The sequence below is a fragment of the Oryctolagus cuniculus genome, chromosome 8 (assembly GCF_051225735.1).
Source record: "Oryctolagus cuniculus isolate XC-2025 breed Fujian yellow rabbit chromosome 8, ASM5122573v1, whole genome shotgun sequence".
Taxonomy (NCBI): Eukaryota; Metazoa; Chordata; class Mammalia; order Lagomorpha; family Leporidae; genus Oryctolagus; species Oryctolagus cuniculus.
In genome coordinates, this window is record NC_142874.1 from 60,237,937 (window position 1) to 60,255,246 (window position 17,310).

The 17,310-nt window shown below is 37.7% G+C and overlaps 1 protein-coding gene across 1 annotated transcript; it reads left to right on the forward strand.

The window, feature by feature from the left end:
- Nucleotides 1-10,680: 10,680 nt before the first annotated feature.
- On the forward strand, nucleotides 10,681-16,769 carry PABPC4L (poly(A) binding protein cytoplasmic 4 like). Its single transcript, XM_051820061.3, has one exon. The coding sequence runs from the start codon at nucleotides 11,554-11,556 to the stop codon at nucleotides 12,664-12,666; it is 1,113 nt and encodes a 370-aa protein (XP_051676021.1). The 5' UTR covers nucleotides 10,681-11,553; the 3' UTR covers nucleotides 12,667-16,769.
- The last annotated feature ends 541 nt before the right edge of the window (nucleotides 16,770-17,310 follow it).

A 17,310-nucleotide genomic window follows, 5' to 3' on the forward strand; every position in this document is an offset into this window, starting at 1 on the left:
GCTGTTGTTGAGTGGGTTTTGTGTAAAAGATATTCCATGTGTCACTGCAAGTATTCCTGATTTTAAAAGCCAAAAAATGTACATTTAACTCCAACAGCCACAGTAGTGTAGTCACAATGAGATGAATGAATTTGAAAAGCAACACTCTAATTGAAAATGGGTTAGTGGCAGTGAGACAGTACTGACAGACTTAAGAGTGGTCACTGAAATAGAGGTAGCCAGCATTGGGCAGGACTCAATGTAGTGTTCCCTTCTTTGCCTCAGAAACATAGACATGAAATATAAAATCTTAATGGATACAGATAGTAATGGTGATAATTTGAGTGGTGAAAGTTCAATCACATGGTTTTTTTAATTGTCTATTGGGAGAGTAAATGATACTTAACATGGGCATCTATGTGGATATGAAGAAGCCAGATGTTTCTAGAAGGGGCAGTGATTTACTTCCACAGTTCAGTGCCCTAGAGAATGTGGATTTCAATCTGCCAATTTATAAAAAAATATACAAATGCCCAATACATACATTAATAATATAAATTTAGTTTTGAAATCCATTGTCGATTTCAGTTATAAAATCAATAAGACAATACATTGAGTTGACTTTAAAGGACTCACCCATGAGATTCATCTAGTGAACTGTATACATTTCCCATCAATGAGATTTGAGCATTCTCTTCTATCAGAGGATCAGAAAGGACTGTGACTTGGGCATCAGTGTCCAACAAAACCATTAAAATTATAATATCTTCATGCTTTGAAATGCCTGAGTAGGTTTTAAAGGGTCTGTAGAATCTAATTTTCCTTTGGCTCAGTACCTAATCATCTTTCTCATTAAAGTAACAGAAAGTGGGGTACAGGAGGGTAAAGAATTGTGGGATACACTTGAGAAGCATTTTCTTGCTATAGGGTAGGTCCTCACATCTGTTATCAATTTGATGGCAGACTGGCATTCAACTAAATGAACTGTCATTGTTTTCACCCTACTCAACGCTGTGTTGGGTGGTGTGTGATGACTGACAACATCTCTTTCGGGCAAGGGGAGCAGGTACGAGGCAACCACAGACAAAATGTTCACTATTGGTGCTTCTGGGACTGTACACTTTAGCTAACTTAGGCTGACTTCATACAGCAACAAGGCTTTTTTAGAGATTTATTTATTTATTTGAGAGGTAGAGTGAGAGAGAGAGAGAGAGATTGTGAAAGGTCTTCCATCCCCTGGTTCACTGCTCAAATGGCTACAACAGCTACACCTGGGCTGATCCAAAGCCAGGAGCCTCTTCTGAGTCTCCCATGTGGGTACAGGGGCCCAAGCACTTGCACCATCCTCTGCTGCTTTCCCAGGCCATTAGCAGAGAGCTGAATCAGAAGAAAAGCATCTGGGACTAGAACCAGCACCCACATGTGATGCCAGTACCCTGAAGCAGAGGCTTAGCCTAATATGCCACAGCGCCCCACCCATAGCAACAAGTTTTTTTTAATAAAAAGTTCACTTTAATCTGACACACTTTTTGCCCATTTGTCCTACTATGTCTTATGTTGTTTACCCTGCTTTAATGTAAGCAATAGGGAAGTAGGTGAGTTTACTTCAGAAAATTTACATAAATTGTCTTGGATCAGTGATTTATTCTCCAGTATATCATCTTCCTCAAATACAATAAGGATAGTAAGAGAATTAACACTATGCTAATCAATGACTTATCTACAGTTTATGTCTGAGGGAAGAAACCTCCTGAAGTGGGCCAAAGTTGCTTTCTAGCAGTTAGTACTCTGAAACAACATCAAAACAAAAAAACAAAAAGCAAAATCCTGGGACCCTTTATTACTGTCTTCCACTGATTCTAAGTTTGGCATGATGGACTGAAAAAATAGCTTAGCAAGGGGATAGCACAGCTGTAACCATTCTTCCTTAACAAGCTTGATATACTCCACCAGAGCTCTCCAACCAGTCAACTTCTATTGATTTATTTTGTCAGTTCTCATAGCAGTCATGACTTTTCTTCTTTTCTCACTCAGTGTAGGAGTCTGTAACTATTGGCTAAAACCGCCAGAACTGTCTTTTAGCCCTGTATTAATCTTACAACTAGTTGTTTCAATTGGATGGACCTGAGGCCACCTACAAGATGAGTGGAAAAAATCACTTTACCTTGAAACAACTAAGACACCATTTGAGCAGCTGCTTTTGTATCTATTTTGCTATAACTTAGCAGCAGCAACCATCTGAATTCTTCTTTATTAACAGGCAATAAACTGGAAAATTCTTTTTGTTATTGCCCAATTGATGGTACTGTTTGATCAGTGTTTTGGCTACCAAGGGTCATAATTTTTCCTAAAATCTTATAAATCTTCCTACAAGTTCATTACCCTTCCTCTTCCAAAAAGCTTTGTCTGTAACAAACTTCAAAAAGTTCATTAAAAATACACATTATGAAAAATACTATGCATTGATTTCAAAATACCTGCCCTAAAATTAGCTTATTTTTTAATTGCATTTTCACAAACTTGTTGAAATACAATTGAATGTCAGAATCTAATTTTCATTACCCTATACTGTAAAGAACTATGATGGACCTTAGATTTTACCTTACCTGTAAACCAAAAAATTCCAGGCCATAGTTTTACAGATGTTGTTAGAATAAGCAAAGTTCCTGAATCAGAGACAATGATTTTATCCCTCACAGTAGTAACAGCAGCCTGCATAATAATATATTCATACGGCAGTTACCCAAGTGCACATTCCTACTGAGTGACATGTAGAGGTCCAGGGTACTACCTATACACTCAGTGTGTTGGGTAACAGCAGAGAAACCTGGAGCTTGGAAAACCTGAATCTTTTAGAATGGCCAAGAAGTGTGGCTATCTTGCAAAGCTGGAAACAAATTTTTTTCTTCAGACATAATTCCTATCTCTGTTTTTCAAGGCTATTTGCTATATAAACATTTTTAACTCATACTCCAGAACAAGCACTTAGTGCCTTTTTTAACAAGATGTATATAAATGTAAGAGATCCATGAAGAATTGTTTGTCAATATCTAAAGCATAAGCTTTGAGATTGTATTATCTTCTAGCTCTTATTCTAAGCATTGACAATAAGGTGGTAACAAATTATACACAATTCCTGCCTTCAGGAAATTTATATTTGGTGTTGGGGTGTGTATATGTCTGTGTGTTGAGGGGAGTACTGTATACTAAAAATAAATATGTATATTATATGTGATAATAGGATTAGTAGGGAGATACAAATAACAAGAAGCTAAGCAGAAGGACAGATCCCAACCTTGCAATTGACTAGTGGTTCTGGCAGTCAAGCATAATAATAGCAAGCATCAGAAAATGCAACTAGGCACCAGAAATTCCAGGAATTGCTACCTCAAGAAAGGATCTTTGCTTTGAAACAGAAGTTAATAAAATGTAGGGAAGGAATTTCATACATGGCAGACGTTTTTGGTTTTATGGAGTCTTCCAGTTGAATCTAGAACCTGAGACAAAGGAGAAAAGTTATTTCATCAAAAACCCTTTTTACTAATTGAAGAAATGAGTCTTAGGTAGAAAATGAATATAAGTAGCGATTCTAAACTAGTAACAGCCGACTCAAATAATTTAGCAAGAGTTCCTTTTGGTGGAGACACATGACGAATGAAAGAGAATGAGAGGAAATCAATAACACCTAAATATTCAATTTGCAGTGACCCTGCTAACCTGTGTACTTTGCTGCATTGCCTCCAATAGATCTAAATCTAGAGAACTCTGTCCAAAATGTAGAACAATGTTTTTCCAAATGGCTATCAGGAAATCATCCCTAGGTGAATGACTAGTAATGAGATGGGCATATCTAAAGAAATCCTAGATTCTCCCTGATGTATAGAATAATATGATAACCTGAAATCCCTCTGCTTCCATCACAATTAGGCAAATGGGACACTTTTTGCAATGACACAGGTGTTCCACTTGTAAAAGAGATCTGGGGGCCAGCACTGTGGCTCAGAGGGTTAACACCCTGGCCTGAGGCAACGGCATCCCAAAAGGGCGCTGGTTCTGGTTCCGGCTGCTCCACTTCCGGTCCAGCTCTCTGCTATGGCCTGGGAAAGCAGTGGAAGATGACCCAAGTCCCTGGGACCCTGCACCCGCTTGGGAGGCCCGGAGGAAGCTGATGGCTCCTGGCTTCGGATCGGCACAGCTCCGGCCATTGCAGCAGCCAATTGGGGAGTGAACCATCGGATGGAAGACCTCTCTCTCTCTACTTCTCCTGTCTCTGTGTAGCTCTGACTTTCAAATAAATAAATAAACCTTAAAAAAAAAAAAAAGAGAGAGAGAGATCTAAGTAAGAAGAGAATTATCAGATTTCATTTCTTCTGTTCTTTTGTAACTTAATCCCTAGTGAGGGTAATAAATTTTTGGCATTATAACAAAATGAATATGCCATGGAGAAGTCTGATTGCTCACAGAAATTAACTCTGCAAAGAATTTGAGAATACAAGGTGAACAGATTCCTCAGCCTTGGTTATAATGGGAACAAACAGCAAAACAGTCAGGGTTCTAGGAAAGCACAGAGGTACAAATGAAGTAAAGAGGAGAAAAAGATGAAACAAAGGACTTCTGGACCATCCAACTGAGAACAATGGATTTGGAATATTGAATAAATATTTTAAGTCTGATTTAGTAAACACCATTTTCTCAATGCCTAATACTATTTTATTAATAGTTGGATACATCAGAGCAATGATTCATACAGACTTCCGAAACTACTATGATATAGTCAGTACAAGAGATTTTAATTTAAGAGGGTTTTCCTACCTGAAATGGCTCACATTCATTGTCTAAAGTAACACATAGTTGTTGCACTAACAGAAAGTACATTCACACCTTTGTAGAAGTTGTTGGACAAAATTGCAAGTATGAATCTTTACGTTATTTCTGCTTCTTGTATCTATGATTTCATGTTCCTCATACTTTGTATTCTCACAACCTTTAAAAATGACCCAGATGTTGTTCCAGTCTTCTAGCTTTAGTCTGGCCCAGTGCTGGCTGTTGTGTCCATTTGGGGAATTAACTAGTCAATATCTTTTCTCTTTCTGTAGCTATGCATTTAAAATAAATAACAAATAAATAATTTATTTTTAAAAAAAGATCTGCTAGTAATCAAGCATGGTTTGTTGAGAAATTATGAAGAAATGAAATTCTGAAATGTAGATCATATAACTCATTCTAAAAAATTAACACTGCCTATATTTAGGTTAAAAATTTGAAAACAATTATTACAACTAAAAAGAGACTATATTTGTTATCAAATAAAAATTAATTGAATACTTTGAAAAATATGAAAAGAAGACCTAAATGAAAGATCTCTGTGAGTGAGATGCCAGTGGAAAGAACGGGGTCATCAAAGAAGGAGGTACCTTTCTCTGAAGGGAGGAGAGAACTTCCACTTTGACTATGACCCTGTCGGAATAAGATCGAAGTCGGTGAACTCAAAAGGCTTCCATAGCCTTGGCAACTCATGACTAGAGCCTAGGGAGATTTCTGACACCATAAACAAGAGTGTCAAATTGTTAAGTCAATAACAGAGTCACTGTGTACTTACTCCTCATGTGGGATCTGTCCTTAATGTGTTGTCCAATGTGAAGTAATGCTATAACTAGTACTGAAACAGTATTTTACACTTGGTGTTTCTGTGTGGGTGCAAACTGATGAAATCCTTACTTAGTATATACTAAATTGATCTTCTGTATATAAAGATAATTGAAAATGAATCTTGATGTGAATGGAATGGGAGAGGGAGCGGGAGATGGGAGGGGTGCGAGTGGGAAGGAAATTATGGGGCAGGGAAGCCTTTGTAATCCATAAACTGTACTTTGGAAATTTATATTTACTAAATAAAAAAAAGAAAGAAAAATATGATATTGTATTATGGTGGAAATATTGATCATGAACTTTTCACAGTATAACAAAAGTGAGCTTCATTCAATTAGTTTATATTAAGGTGATAAATACCATTTGAACAAAGATAAAAATTTTATGAATCATTGACTAACATCTGAACTACTATGCAATTAGCCATTATGAACTACTTTGGTTTAACTAGTACCACAGATTTCCACTTTTTACATTCCATTCTCAAAATGGCTATTTATTCATTTCTCCATGAAATTACCAAAGTAAGAAATGACCTCCATCACCATCAGTATCAGTGAATAGAAACACTGACAGTTTCCTGTTACTTAGTGGAACTGCAGTCTAATTACCTCTTACTTCTTTAAGCTAACCACATAAATTTGCACAGTGAAAGGTAATTGAGATAAATAAGACTGGGCAAAATTGCAATTATTTTTTCCAAAATGAGGAAAAGTATTGGAATTTAAGTTAAATATATTCAGAATATTTTAAGAATAAAAAGAGGCCATCGCCACGGCTCAATAGGCTAATCCTCCGCCTGCGGCGCCGGCACATAGTGTTCTAGTCCTGGTCAGGGCACCGGATTCTGTCCCGGTTGCCCCTTTTCCAGGCCAGCTCTCTACTGTGGCCAGGGAGTGCAGTGGAGGATGGCCCAAGTGCTTGGCCCCTGCACCCGCATGAGAGACCAGGAGAAGCACCTGGCTCCTGGCTTCGGATCAGCAAGGTGCGCTGTCTGCAGTGTGCTGGCTGCAGCGGCCATTGGAGGGTGAACCAACGGCAAAGGAAGACCTTTCTCTCTGTCTCTTTCTCTCTCACTGTCCACTCTGCATGTCAAAAAAAAAAAAAAATAAAAAGAAACTCAAATGAATAACATACATAACTGAAACAAATTTCTGAAGAAAACATAATGCATCATAACTGACATCAATTTAAAACAACATCAAAGGCAATGAATTCATACCAACATTAGGTACCTATATACAATTCATATATTGTTATATAGTGTGGAAAAAGAACCAAGAGAAAGAATCAGTAGAGAAAAAAGGCTCAAGGGCTGAAGGATTTGGATAAACATTGGAAAAAGAGACTATTTTTAAAATAACAACTCTACGTGCATATTAAAGAACTCGGAGATTAGCTTGACAGAAGAAGATATATGTAGTTAGGATATGATTGATTTTGTGAAGCCATGGAAGTCATTTGTTATTTTTTTACTAAAATCTTGTGAAAGAGACTTTAGTAAAATTTTTCTGGAAGCAAAATACAATATGGACTGGCACACATATTGACTGAACAGAAGAAGATGAATAAATAAGACTTATGGAATAATACCAAGGAAATGAAGCAAAGGCACAATGGCAATGGGAATGGAAAGAAAGGAAAATGTAAAAGACATCTCAAATAAGTTAGTAGATAAACATATCTGACAAAAGGTGGATTTAGAGAATCAAGGAGTAGGGAGAATCATTGATGCTTAAAATGCTTAGTTTGTCAAAATGTAAAAATAAAAATACTATATGGAGTAGAATAAATAGAAGGGTTATAAGTGTTGATCATTTAACAAAATACAGTTTGTTTCCGTTTCTTGTGTGTTGATTGGTGAGATAATAGCATGAAACTAAATTATGATTTTGGAAACTTCTATACCTTTCACAAAATGGTGAATGAAGATCACACTAAAGAGAAATGAAAATCCCATAGGTTCTTAAAATATTTTAGTTTTTGCCATAGGTGAATTACTGTTCTACAAAGAAGGAATGTGACCTTCAGCCTATTTCCTCAAAGTAACGTCTGGAGACAAAATTCTCAGTAACTATACATTTAAGAACTCTCTCTTTTTTTTAAAAAAACAGTGATGTTCACTGTTTTATTTACATTAAACATGCCAAATATTATTGGAATTTTTTGAAGTATGTGCTGGAGTGTTGCCCAGATCTGTAAATGTTATCCACTAACTCTATCAATGGTCTTCTCCCCTATTTTTTAAGTGCAGTCTAGAAGACATGATTCAAGAAAATATTACATCATGTATTTATTTGAACAAATGACCCTGTAGGAGGAATGCACATCAGGATAAATTTAACAAACAAAAAAATCAGTGTCAGGAATCAGAGATCCACTACTTGTAGTGGAAAATTAAAAATTTTTCTTCAGCTTTTCAGGGGTTCTTAGTTGTAATCCCTTGTGACAAATAACAGATTAGCAAGAGAAAAGCAAACAGATGTTTATTAACTTGTGAATTTCAGATACTCATATAAATATAAGACACTCAGATTCAATGCAATCCCAATTAAAATACCAATGAAATTCATATGGATCTTAAATAACAAAAATAAAGTAGGAGGCATCACAATACCAGATTTCAGGACATATGACAGTGCAGTTATAATCAAACAGCCTGACACTATCTTAAAAATAGACATATAGACCAATGAAACAGAATAGAGAATCTAGAAATCAATTCACACATCCACAACCAACTAATCTTTGACAAAGGAGCTAAAATCAATCCTTGTAGAAAGGACAGTCTCTTCAACAACTGGTGTTGGGAAAATTGGATCTCCACATGTATAAGTATGAAACAAGACCGCTACCAGAATGGATCAGGGATCTAAATCTACAACCTGATACCATCAAATTATTGGCAGAGAACATTGGGTAAAATGCAAAACATTGGCATAGGGAAAGACTTCTTGGGAAAGACCCCAGAAGCACAAGCAAGCACAGCCAAAATGGACAATTGAAGCTTCTGAGAAGCTTCTATACTGCAAAGGAAACACTCAGCAAACTGAAGACCCAACCAACAAAAAGTGAGAAAATATTTGCAAATTGTGCAACTGATAAAGGATTAGTATTCAGAATCTATACAAAGCTCAAAAAACTCAGTAACAACAAAACAAAGAATCCAGTTAAGAAATGGGTAAAGGACTTGAACAGGCATTTTGCAAAAGAGGAAATTCAAATGGCCAACAGACACTTGAAAAAATACTCAGGATCACCTGCCATCAGGGAAATGCAAATCAAAACTACAATGAAGCTTCACCTCACCCCAGTTTCTCTTACAGAAATCAATAAACAATAAATGGTGTTGAGGATATGTTTAGTGGAGCTCAATTCACAATAGCTAAGATATGGAATCAACCCAGATGCCTATGAACTGATGATTGGATAAAGAAATTATTATTTATATACACTATGGAGTACTACTCAGCCATAAAAATGAATGAAATCCTGTATTTTGCAACAACATGGATATAACAGGAAACATACTAAGTGAAATAAGCCAGCCCCCAAAAGATAAATACCATATGTTTTCCCCAATGTGTGGTAATTAATAGAGTACCAAAAATATAATATATAGGAGTAAAACTGACATATTGAACTTCTATGATTATTTACAGCTCTTGTCTTGACTGTTGAGGAACAGTATTTTTTTTTTCTTACTGTTTGTTGAACTCCTTACTTGGTGTAGGTTAATCTTATGAGTATAAAGTAAACTGAAAGTAGATCAATGTAAAAATTAAGAGAGGGAATAAGAGAAGAAGGAGGAGAAAGGGTGGAATGTGGGTAGGAAGGAGGGTAGGATGTGAAATATCACTATGTTCCTAAATCTGTCTATATGATATACATGAAATTTGTACACCTTAAATTAAAAAAATGTTCCAGTCACTATGCATTACTAACAATGAATTTTGCTAGAGCTTTATTGTGTTCTAAAGGATTTTGGTGGGGTTTGCTTTGTTTCGTTAAATTTTCTAGTTCCTACAATCGGAAAAATCCCCTTTAATAGGGAATCATTTAACTTTAAAGACTTGCAGCTTGTAGTTCAGAAATTAACAGATTTTTTTTTTTATCACTTGGGAACTTATTTAAAATGTAGAATTTCAGTTCCATCCTGTTACTGAATCAGAATCTCCTTTAAACAAGATTATCAGGTTCCATGTCCAGTGAAGTTTGAAGAGCATTAAATATACTTTCTATAAACTGACCTACCCAATTCAATTCTGCAGTTACTTATTTCAATTCCCTAAGACACATTATAAATCAAATGTTAAGGCTTTATGAGAATTGCATTAAGAAATTTTATTTAATGCTAGAGGAAATGAAATGAATGCTACTCGAAACCTATTACATGCCTGATATTGTGTTAGACAGTTCCACATACATTAATTCACTTAATACAATACTCTGAAGTAAGTGCCACTATCTTCATGCCTCTAGATGTGAAAAACAGTCTCTGGGTGAATAGCTCATCTACTGCACACAGGTGATTGAATCAATAAATATTAAGTATCCCATTTCTGCAAGTCCTGGGAATGAAGTAGGCATGGCTCTTACTGATAGGAAATGTGCACCATATTGCAATCAAAGGTGATGTAAGAGTTTCTTTAGGGAAGCCTAAACTTTCAGAATGGGGTTAGGGAAAAAGCTGTTATTCAGAGAGCATTTACATTAATATCTGAGGAACACATTTTTATAAAGCAGGCCTTGGGGGGAGGGTTAAAAAAAAAATGCGTCCCGCAGTTACCTAAGCGAACTAAGCAGCAGTTGTGGCTGGCACTTGACGAGAGTCCTGCAGGACTCAGTAGAACGAGGTACGGATATTGGAGCTTATCCAAGAGTCCCAGGAAACTCTTGGAGAGTTTGCAGCGAGTAAGTGGCAGGCACTGATCCACATTTGGAAACCCTCCTCCAGGCAGCCCCAAGCTGAGCCCCAGGCGGGTGGGTTTACTGGGGCCACTCCCCCAGGCTGCCTCTCTCCACCCTAGTCACCGCCTCCCGCTTCTCAGTTTAACAGTCTGAGGGGGGTGGGAAACGTGTAAGAGGGGCGGGGGGAAGAAAAACGTTCTGAAAAAAAAAAAAAAATATGAAAAAGAAAACATCCCACTTGGCAGCGAGTGCGCGGGAAGTTCAGCGCTGGAGTTCCGGGTTTCCCGCCCGCCCCCGGCCGGCCGCAGCTCGGGTGAGCACCCCCAGTCCTCGACCGACCGCTGCCTTCTCGGCTGCGTCCGTGAGTCCGTGGGTCCGTCCGTCGGTCGGTCAGCCCTCGGGCGCCGCGCGGGGACGGCCTGAACGGAGGTCGCCCGGGTTCGTCGGGTCGCGCGAAGCCCGCGGCGCTCCGGGACCTCCGTGGGGAGGCAGCGCCCGCCGAACCGGGTACCAGGTGGGTTCGGGTCGCGCCTGTCCCGCTCGTGCGCCCTGGGGGCCCGGCCGGCTGCCTCAGATGCCACTTGTGGAGTTCTCAGAGCAGCTGTAACTTTAAACCAGTGCGAGCTAGGCCTATTTTTATTCAGAAACCAGCGACCGCGCGCGCGGACTCTCCTGTGTGTGTGTGTGTGTGGAGAAGGCGCAGATGGAGGGCCAGGCGCGCTGGAAGGGAGCTCACACACAGGCGGGCAGGGACGGCTGCTCCTCCTAGCCTTTCCCGGAGCTTGGCGCTTGGCGTTCCGCCGCTGAGTCCCAGGGAGGCGCAGATCGGTGGCTGTGGAGACTTTTGGACGAAGTTGTTGCCTGAGCTTGGGAGAGCTGCACCTGAAGTCCACTGCTTGGCTTCTACGCGGTGCTCCCGAGGCCACCTCACTGGAGCCGGGTCTGAGCTGTGGCCTAGGCTCCCCCCCCTTGCAGGACTCTTTCTGAAAACACCTGGTGGTGAAAGACAAGGAGATGAATGTGGCGGCCAAGTACCGCATGGCCTCCCTCTATGTGGGCGACCTCCATTCCGATGTCACCGAGGACCTGCTGTTCAAGAAGTTCAGCAGGGTGGGGCCCGTGTTGTCCATCCGCATCTGCAGGGACCTGGTGACCCGCCGCTCTCTGGGCTATGCCTACGTCAACTTCCTGCAGCTGGCCGATGCCCAGAAGGCCCTGGACACAATGAACTTTGATGTGGTGAAAGGCAAGGCCATCCGACTCATGTGGTCCCAACGGGACGCCTACTTGAGGAAATCTGGAATCGGGAACGTCTTCATCAAGAATCTGGACAAGTCCATAGACAACAAAAGCCTTTATGAATGTTTTTCAGCTTTTGGAAAGATCCTTTCTTCCAAGGTGATGAGTGATGACCGGGGCTCCAAGGGTTATGCGTTCGTGCACTTCCAGAGCCAGAGCGCCGCAGACAGGGCCATCGAGGAGATGAACGGGAAGTTCCTCAAGGACTGCAAGGTGTTTGTGGGCAGATTCAAAAGCCGCAAAGATCGGGAAGCCGAGCTCAGAAACAAAGCCAGTGAATTCACCAATGTCTACATCAAAAACTTCGGGGACGACATGGATGATGAGAGGCTGCGGGAAGTCTTCAGTACGTACGGCAGAATTCTCAGTGTTAAGGTGATGACCAACTCCTGTGGGAAATCCAGAGGCTTTGGCTTTGTGAGTTTTGACAGCCACGAGGCCGCCAGAAAGGCCGTGGAAGAAATGAACGGCAAGGAAGTAAACGGGCAGCCCATTTTTGTAGGTCGGGCACAGAAGAAGGTAGAGCGGCAGGCTGAGTTAAAGCAAATGTTTGAACAGTTGAAAAAGGAAAGAATCCGCGGGTGCCAGGGGGCGAAACTCTACATTAAGAACCTTGATGAGAACATTGATGATGAAAAACTCCGAAAGGAGTTTTCTTCCTTTGGGTCCATTAGCAGAGTTAAGGTGATGCAGGAAGAAGGACAAAGCAAAGGTTTCGGCTTGATCTGCTTCTCCTCTTCTGAGGATGCCGCTAGAGCAATGACTGTGATGAATGGTCGCATCTTGGGCTCCAAACCTCTCAACATCGCTTTGGCCCAGGGGTACTAGGAAACAGACACTTAACCCTCAGCAGCCGGATTTCTGTAGCAGGTTGGGGAAACCGGAAGGATCTCTCTCTGAAGTGTCCTCTGTTAATTTTAAATCCTGCTGGGTGGCTGCTAGTTTAGCAAACTTTGTAACAAAAGGCTTTTTATACAAAGACTTTTTTTGTGGAAAAATAAAGGATTCTTACAAGATCGATTCCCTTTACAGAAGCACACTTTTTAGTTTGTGTATTTTTTTCTTATTTTGATATACTTGTCATAGCAATAAATATACTTAAATATATTTTATTACATTTTGTGGCGACTGAAGTGAGGTAATTATTTGAGATTCCTGCATATTTTCTTTCTTGTTTTAATAGTACTGACTTTAATTTCTTCTAGGAAAATATACTCAAAGTTTCCAAAATAATTTATTTTTGCCAATGAAATTTCTAGCTTTTTATCCTTTATTGAAAAATCAAAAGTTTAGACAATAGTTCAAATTCAGTTAAATATCCAATTTTATTTTGAATTAGTGTTTAAAATAGGAAGTGGTTAGTTTCTTTTAAATTTATATCCTGATATGGTTATGGTTGAACTTTTTTTAAATTTATATCCCAATGTGGTTGTTTTTCCAGTGGTTTAAATTAATAGGATGAAGGTTTTTAATTTTGTCTACAAAGTGTTTCTATGGGGTATTTTGTTATTCTTTCCACTGATTGACTATTATTCAATTACTTTCTAATTATCTAAATTATGACTTATGTAGGAAAACCTTAATGTTTGTATTGCTTGTTATATACCTGTATCAGTTCAGGTGAGCCAAAGTTGGTCTGGTCTTGAATCTCTATACCTGTAAAGCTTCATGTTATGCCTTAAGATTTTGCCAGTAGTATGTGTAGAATATAGAAATTATGTTTAAAATTTGTGGTTTTTAATCTGTTTTATATCATTCTGGGTAGTGATATTCTCTCAGGGTCCAGAAAAGTAAGTTTCTTGGCTGATTTTTAATGTCTGCTTTTATAAGACTGTGAGAGCTATGTAAGCTTTTAAAATTCACTTTTCACCTTGATTGATCAAAAACTCACTGTTTTCTGGGCAGTTGAAGTTATATCACATAGCCTACTTTCTAGTTTAGTTTTTATTTTAGACCCATTCCCAGATCTGACTTTTTTTCCTACCTCTCATATTATTACTCAACCTATTTTAAAGACTTTAAAAAACAGAATTGTATTTTATTGTTTTTAATATGTGCTATTTCACATTCATTTGGAAAACAATTAAATAATTAATTTAAAATTATTATCTACTCATATCAAATGTCTTGAAAATAGTATTGTTATGGCTGTCGTTATTTTAATTTTGTTTACTTTGTTTAGTTCCTTCTTGTAAAATATATTCAAATCATTGTTTCATATATTGCTAGTAGCAAAGAAATATTAAAATATTTTCTTTGGTATGATTTTAGCTATATTGAGAAAGCTTTTTATTTGTATTGAAATTATTTGTATATGCATTACACATAGTATAAAATTACAATATTTTTCTGCCAGTAAAAATATTATGGTCAATGAAAAAATTAAAAAGTAACATATAAGTAAAATCTTATTTCCAGGCAGGTCTTCTGATATAATTTTTTGTATATCCTCCCAGGTTTTTTTTTATACATATACCCATAGGTAACTTAACAAAAATAAGAGCATATCATAGTTTTTGAAATTACTTTCTTAATGTGATAACATGCCATGGTCAATTTACACGCCCATAAATATTATCTTTAAGGATTTTCATTTTTGTTCAATAACTGTACCATAATGTAGCTAATTTCTTATTGATAGCCATATATATTGCTAGCATGTTTTCTCCTTTTATTCTCTATCATAAACGAATTGGAAGTAAACAGCCTTGCAGACTCATATATACGCATATGTATATGCGTATATATAATTTAAAATGTATAGACTTGGAAATAATTATTGAAAGAAAAATTTTAAAAAAACTTCATTAACACTGCCCAAGTGTTGTCTATAAAGCTTACATTTCTATTAACATTGTAGGGAGTACCCTTTTCCATATACTCCAGGGAACAAAGGATTTTGTTTACGTTGTTGGCCAATACAACATGATATTTAAAGCATATATCTCACTATTGCTCTCTTCTAAATTTTTTACTACATTTTTAATTAAAATTTAAATAATTTTTTTGTCCATTTGTGTTCTATTATTTGTGAGTTAATGTTTCACTATCTTTTTTTTTTTTTTTTTTTTTTTTTTTTGACAGGCAGAGTGGAAGTGAGAGAGAGAGACAGAGAGAAAGGTCTTCCTTTTGCTGTTGGTTCACCCTCCAATGGCCGCCGTGGCCAGCGCGCTGCGGCTGGCGCACCGCGCTGATCCGATGGCAGGAGCCAGGTACTCATCCTGGCCTCCCATGGGGTGCAGGGCCCAAGGACTTGGGCCATCCTCCACTGTACTCCAGGGTCACAGCAGAGAGCTGGCCTGGAAGAGGGGCAACCTGGACAGAATCCAGCGCCCCGATCGGGACTAGAACCCGGTGTGCCGGTGCCGCAAGGCAGAGGATTAGCCTAGTGAGCCACGGCGCCGGCTTCATTATCTTTATTTTTCTATTGGCATATATTTTTTATTTATATTGATTTGTTAGATTTCTTTGCATAGCATAGACACCATTTAGACATTTCCCCAACATTCTCACTTTGCTTATAGTTTTGAATGTTATTCCAAAGTTAAATGTTAAGCCCCAAATTTCTAATCTTTTAATTAGATCATTCTTCAAGACATTTTTGAACACCTTAAATATCTGTATACTTACACATACACACACATGCATAGTCTCTGTGTATTGTATGCTGTTATTTTGAGTTTTCTATCCTCAACACTTTCTAACCAAAACTTTTACGTATAAAGTATCTAGTATAAAGCCCATAGTATTTTTTAATGTGTCTTACTTTTCAGTTTTTAATAATATATGTTGTGAATACTGTTTTTTTGTAATTATTTATGTGTAGGGCCCAGTGCTGTTGCACAATCAGTTAAGCCATGGCCTGCAGGACTGGCATCAGATATGAGTGTGGATTTGCGTTCTGGCTATTCCTCTTCCTATCTGACTCCCTGCTAATGTGCATGAGAGGATGACCCAACTCCATTGGCCCCTGCACTCACATAAGAGACCCAGAAGAAGCTTCTGCTCCTGACTTTGGCCACAGTCATTGTGACCATTTAGGGAGCAACTAGTGTATGGAAGATCTTTCTCTCTGTGTCTTTCCTTCTCGCTCTCTGTAACTCCGCCTTTCAAATAAATAAATAAATCTTTTTTAAAAAAATAATAATTTCTGTGATGCTCTCATATGCCGATTCTAATTCATTGGCTTTCTGAATCACTATGTAGGAAAGTATTTACCTCATATGTAAAAAGTTGTTTAGGAGGAACACCAGGAAACAAGACTGCAATATGTAAATAGGTATATCAGATCTCCTCATGTATGTAATCAAGATAATTTCAGAAAACTAAATTCTCTCTGTATGCACAAAGAAATAATAAGACATAATATAACATGTCCAGAGGAATTGTAGTTATAGCTTAATGACATGGTAATAGACCACCTCAGCATAAATTGCTTATTTTTTTATTATTCAGCATAATAAATGATACCAGCTTACAAAACTGTATTTAAAGTTGTCTCATTGCAAGTTGCAGATGTGTGTGCATGTGTATGATCATATCAAGCCATTCTAGTTTGCAGTAGAGGTTCATTCTTTCAAGAAAATTAAATCCTTTGCACCCAAGTACCTTAATAAATAAGTAGAATCTTCCCTTTTCTGGTAAGCATTCCAACAAAATCTAATTTACATAAACATGTGTTAACCACTGCTTCCACTCTTGCCTTTGTCTCCATAAATATTTCCAAGACTGTTGTATTGATTCCTACTTACATGTAACATTGATTTAAGAAATATGCAACTTTTTAACATTTTATTTTTTAGTTTGTAAAGTGAAAATTTCTGGTAAAAATACAGTTTTTAAAGTTGCTTTTATTGTTATTTTAATTTTCTTAATAGTTTTATATACCCATGGGAAAAATATCAAATAAAATTAAGAATTTCAATAATGAAGATATGTCTGAAATGATTTTCATTTACTTTAATGTAATTCTAATTTTCTAAGCACCAGTTTCTCTTAAGAATGAACTGAACAGATTGTGTTTTTAAATGAAGACACTTGTATTTCCTCTTTTAAAATGCCAATTCCTGTATGAACTAGTATTTCTAAGAAACTCATAATGATGGGATGATAATTAAAAAGAAAACAGTAAAGTTAGATCAAGTTTTCTTGAGGAATAATTGACTATTTTACATACAACTCTGAATTTAATTGTTAAAATAAAATTCACCTAACATATTGAGCATTTAGAATTAGGTTACTTGTATTATATTTGGAAATATGCTTCATAATGTAATTGTTTTAAATATTTAATTATTTCCAAAAGCAGAGTTACCTAGACAAAAGGAGAGATGATAGATAGGTAGATAGACAGACAGACAGACAGATAGACAGATAATTTCATTCACCCTCTGGTTGACTCCCCAGATTGTAGCAAGTGAAGCAGCTGGAACGTGAACCGGTGCTCTTATGGGATGGAAAGCCAGCATCACA